Source organism: Brassica oleracea, chromosome C9, assembly GCF_000695525.1.
Source record: "Brassica oleracea var. oleracea cultivar TO1000 chromosome C9, BOL, whole genome shotgun sequence".
In the NCBI taxonomy this organism is placed as follows: Eukaryota; Viridiplantae; Streptophyta; class Magnoliopsida; order Brassicales; family Brassicaceae; genus Brassica; species Brassica oleracea.
Window position 1 is genome coordinate 28,190,754 of NC_027756.1, and position 4,417 is coordinate 28,195,170.

The 4,417-nt window shown below is 35.9% G+C and overlaps 1 protein-coding gene across 1 annotated transcript; it reads right to left on the reverse strand.

The window, feature by feature from the left end:
• Positions 1-2,949: 2,949 nt before the first annotated feature.
• Positions 2,950-4,100, reverse strand: LOC106314718 (glutathione S-transferase T3-like). The gene is made up of 3 exons (XM_013752548.1): positions 3,234-4,100; positions 3,111-3,170; positions 2,950-3,003 (listed from the first exon to the last, which is right to left on the reverse strand). Exons 1-3 carry the CDS (start codon positions 4,098-4,100, stop codon positions 2,950-2,952), a joined length of 981 nt encoding a protein of 326 aa, XP_013608002.1.
• Between the last annotated feature and the right edge of the window lie 317 nt (positions 4,101-4,417).

Here is a 4,417-nt window from a genome sequence, read left to right on the forward strand (position 1 = left end):
TGTCCGTCGGTATATTCCTATCGATCGATGTATATATGTCCAAAAACACATCGATCGATGAATGTCCGAGGAAATATCCCGACGAAGTTCTCCCTCGGTATATTCCGAGGACATTTCCGACAAACTAGTGATCCTCGGAATTTCCTCGGAAGTTTGTTTCCTCGGATTTCCGTCGGAAAATTCCGAGGGATTTCCGAGGAAATAAGAAATTCCGAGGAATTATTTCCGACGACTTGTTTCGTCGGTATGTCGTCGGAATAACGATATTCCGACGAAATTCCGACGATTTTTTCCCTTAGAATCCTTGCTGTTTTCTTGTAGTGTAACAACTATGCACAAACAAAATAATATTTATATATTTATTCTAATACTGTATTTCAATGAAATCCTATAACCTAACAAACCACTAACAAACTCTTTGAAATAATACGAGTATATTACTCAATAAAATAATTTCAAATATTCTACTAATGCCAATTTGACTGATAAAAGGGCCTAATAATATAACAACTGGGTACCATTTTTCTTGAAACTAACTTTTCCTCAAATCATGCAAATTAACAAACACATAAGAAATATCATATATTTTCGATGTTGTATAAACGGGGAGTCCATTACAAAATCTAAACCAAACAATATTAGCTCAAACAAATTTAAATGTGTTAAAAAGTTAAAAGTGATTACCATACTATTTATATATATCTTATTATATTTTTTCCCCGAATTGAAATTCATTCATAATCGAAATACTAATATTCATACAAATACTGGATGCAGAAACAAATACCCTCAGAAACCAAGAGCCCTTAGAAAACGGCGACTAAAACCCACACCGGAACGACTTAAATCCACATCGGAGCGACTTAAACCCACGCCGGAATGACTTGAAAAAATACACATGAAATCTAAAAGACAATAGAGACACATAACTCGTTCATCTATGCATGAGCCAAAATAGAAAACCTAGCAGGCTTTAGAACTAAGAAAAGACCAATGATCGAGAATTACCGCTGCTGCCTATATATATATATATATCTTATTATATAAAAGCAAGTATTTTCGTTTCATTAAATTATAATTTTGTTAAACTGATAGTCCTGCGCTTTTGAAGAACTGGTATATTTCTACTTTATGCTAAAATAAAGAAAACAAAAAGAAGAGAGAGAACAAACTAACCCAAAATATATGCCAACAAACAGATTTTGGATGAACGCAAAAGATAATGATAGGATAACACTTATCCTCAAATAATATAATAAGGAAATATAAAAGATAAAAGGAAAAGATTTCTTATAAAACTCTACCGAAAGCAATATACTCTCCCATAGCTGCAAAACGAATAATTAGAGATGGGAGGTTTATGGTGGAAGGTAATAGCGGCATTGTCGATATTGGGCATCTCCATATCACTCTATAGGTTGTGTTCTTCATCGTGTTCGTTGCAGTATGCGAGCATCGGTGGCACAACCTTGTACGTGGTGATGTTACTTATGTTACACTTCCCAACCACTATTCGCATCTAAAAGGAACATGAGCCTCCTTTACCTGCTACACGAACCCTCCTCTCTCTCATTCCTATGACAGCCATTTATTACATATCTTTCAATTACCCAACTGTCGATGTCTTGGTATACATCTACTCCATGTTCGCTTTCGGTTTTGCCATGTTCCAGCTCAATTCTCCCATGCAGTTTCAACACGCACGCTGCACCTTGATCTTTGGATTTTATATCGGTTTCTCCGGCCGCCTGATTGGTCAATTTTGTAGCACTGTCTCGTGTCCCATTGCGGCTTCTCTTTTCTGGATTTATTTCCATGCCAAGGCTCTCTCTATGGTTAATGGCTTCTATATCTAATATTTTAGTTTTTTTGTTAAGAATAATATTTTAGTTTTCTGAGGGTTTAATTTATTTCCATGTATTTTCCTTATTTGTTTTATGATACGCTGTATCCATTTTATCTGATGACATATAATATATCAGAGATAATATATACGTGTTACCACGAACCTATCTGTCTTGTTATAGCATGTCTATAGGTGAAACCCTTAAGTGTCTCTCTTAAGTGGTTTTTAATGATTTTTTATTATTAAAATTAAGTTAAGAGACTTTGTTAAGATACACTTAATTATAGTAGTTTATTGGTAGTTTCTTAATTAAGATTCTTAACAATTTAAAAATATTAAAATTTTCTTAAACATAAAATTTTAAGCTATGGTTAAATTTATTTATTAAATAAAACAAAGTCAAACATAACATTTTTAAACCAAGATTTTAAAATAGAAACATGAAAATGTAAAAATAAATATTAGTAAAATAAACGATAACAATTTCAAAGAGGCATTAAAGCTCAGTTGTTGTCTTGATCACTTTCAAATTTATGACATATATAATCAACCAAATCATCTTTCAGTTGTTAATGCGCTTGTCTATCACGAATTCTTGTTCAAACACCCATCTGATTGGCGATATTTGTTGGGATATCTGTAGAATAGGTGGGATCGACATGAGAACTTCCGTTCCCTTCTCCTTGTTGGAAATCTGAGATATCATATTGAGTGTATTCATCTCTTTCGTCTTCTACTATCATATTATTATCATATTATGGAGTATGATACATGCTCTCATAATCTTTCCTATCTTGACTTTATCCCAAGAAAGGCCGGGATTTTTTACAATGACAAATCGAGCTTGCGAAACTCCAAAAGCACGCTCGACATCTTTTCGGACAGCTTCTTGACGTTGCGCAAATAAAACTGCTTTCGGCCTTTGGGGAATTGGAATAAATTGGATAAAAGTTGCCCATTTTTGATAAATACCATCAGTGAGATAGTAAGCCAAATGGTACTCTCTTCCGTTGACCGAGAAATTCACTTGCGAGGCTCGACCATTTATTATCTCATCAAAAACAGGTGAGCGATCAAGAACATTAACAACAAACCTCTGTCTTCTAGCTTTTACAACCCGTGACCTCTGTCTTCTTTGCTCCAAAGATATAAGCAACCTGAAAGATGAAGAAAAACATTTATAAGAGAACATAAACCATAAACAAGCACATTTAACCGAGAACAAGAAACTATAAACAAGCACATTTTAAAAACAACATTTTACCATTAACAAGCAGTTATCCGATACATTTTTATCATAAACAAGAACCACATAAACATGAAACTTCAAGAGAACAGAACATTAAACTTCAAGAGAACAGAACATTAAACTTCAAGAGAACACAACAAAGGAACTTAAACTAAAACAACAACAGCTCATTGACAGCTTCTTCTTGAGGGCTTCTTCATACTCAACGAGAGGTTCTTTTTTGGCAATCAGACTGTCCAGTAGTCTCATCTTAGACAAGCGTTCTTTGATGCCAAGATCTTGTTGTCTTATAGACCACATAGTCTCAAACTCCTTCATCGCTTTCTCCTCACCCATTGTCTGCTTACCACGGGCCTTTGACGCCTTTACACCTGGTGGCCACTTCATGTCATTTGCTTGAGAGCTTGAAGAGTCTCCACCGTCTTCACACTTTCTTTTTTTAGAACTTCTTTCGTTTTTAGCAGACAATGCCTCACACCACTTCTGGTCGTTCCTAAGCACTTTCCACACATGTTCCAAGAGGAATTTCTTTTTATGGTTGGTGTAGAATATTTGATGTGCTAGTTTGAGCACATCATTCTCATTTTGACCGCTGGTCCTCTCCCTGCTTGCAGCTTCGTAGGCTCCACGGAACTTGCACACAAGATCATTGATCTTGTGCCAACGTTGCTTGCAATGCAGGGCCTCTCTCTCGCACCCACCATCTTGACGACTTGCCGCAAAATAAACTGCTACTCTTGACCAGAAAGTGCCTGATCTTTGCTCGTTGCTAACCACTGGATCCTTGCTTGTGTTAAGCCACGAGCTAATCAGCAGAATATCATCCGCAGACGTCCACTTCCACCTTTGTGTACGCTGTGTACCAGTCTCTCCACCATCTTCGGTTCCAACAGCTTGTGATGAAGATAGTGAGACACTCTCTTCATAGTTACCAAACGAAATGTTTTGTTGGCTATTAAGTAAGTCAACAAATTTTGAGGAATGGGAAGATGGATAAGAATCCATTTCGGAAGCAAGCTCAAGGAAGAGAAAAGAAAATAACAGAGATGAGAAAGTGGGAAGGAAAGACCATCGGTGAGAAATGTATTCAACACATAGGAGATGGACAGAGTTTAATAGATTGAAGAGAAGCTTCAACGCATTGAAGAGAAGCCCGATTAGACATTTATCCAACACATTCATCAATGTAATCCATTCATTTCTATCTAACCATACAAAAGTATTTATTACCTAAGCCAACCATAATCTCCTTTCTATCTAACCACTTAAACATCAATTTATTATCTAACCAAACACTGACCCACGAGTTAATCCAACCTGAT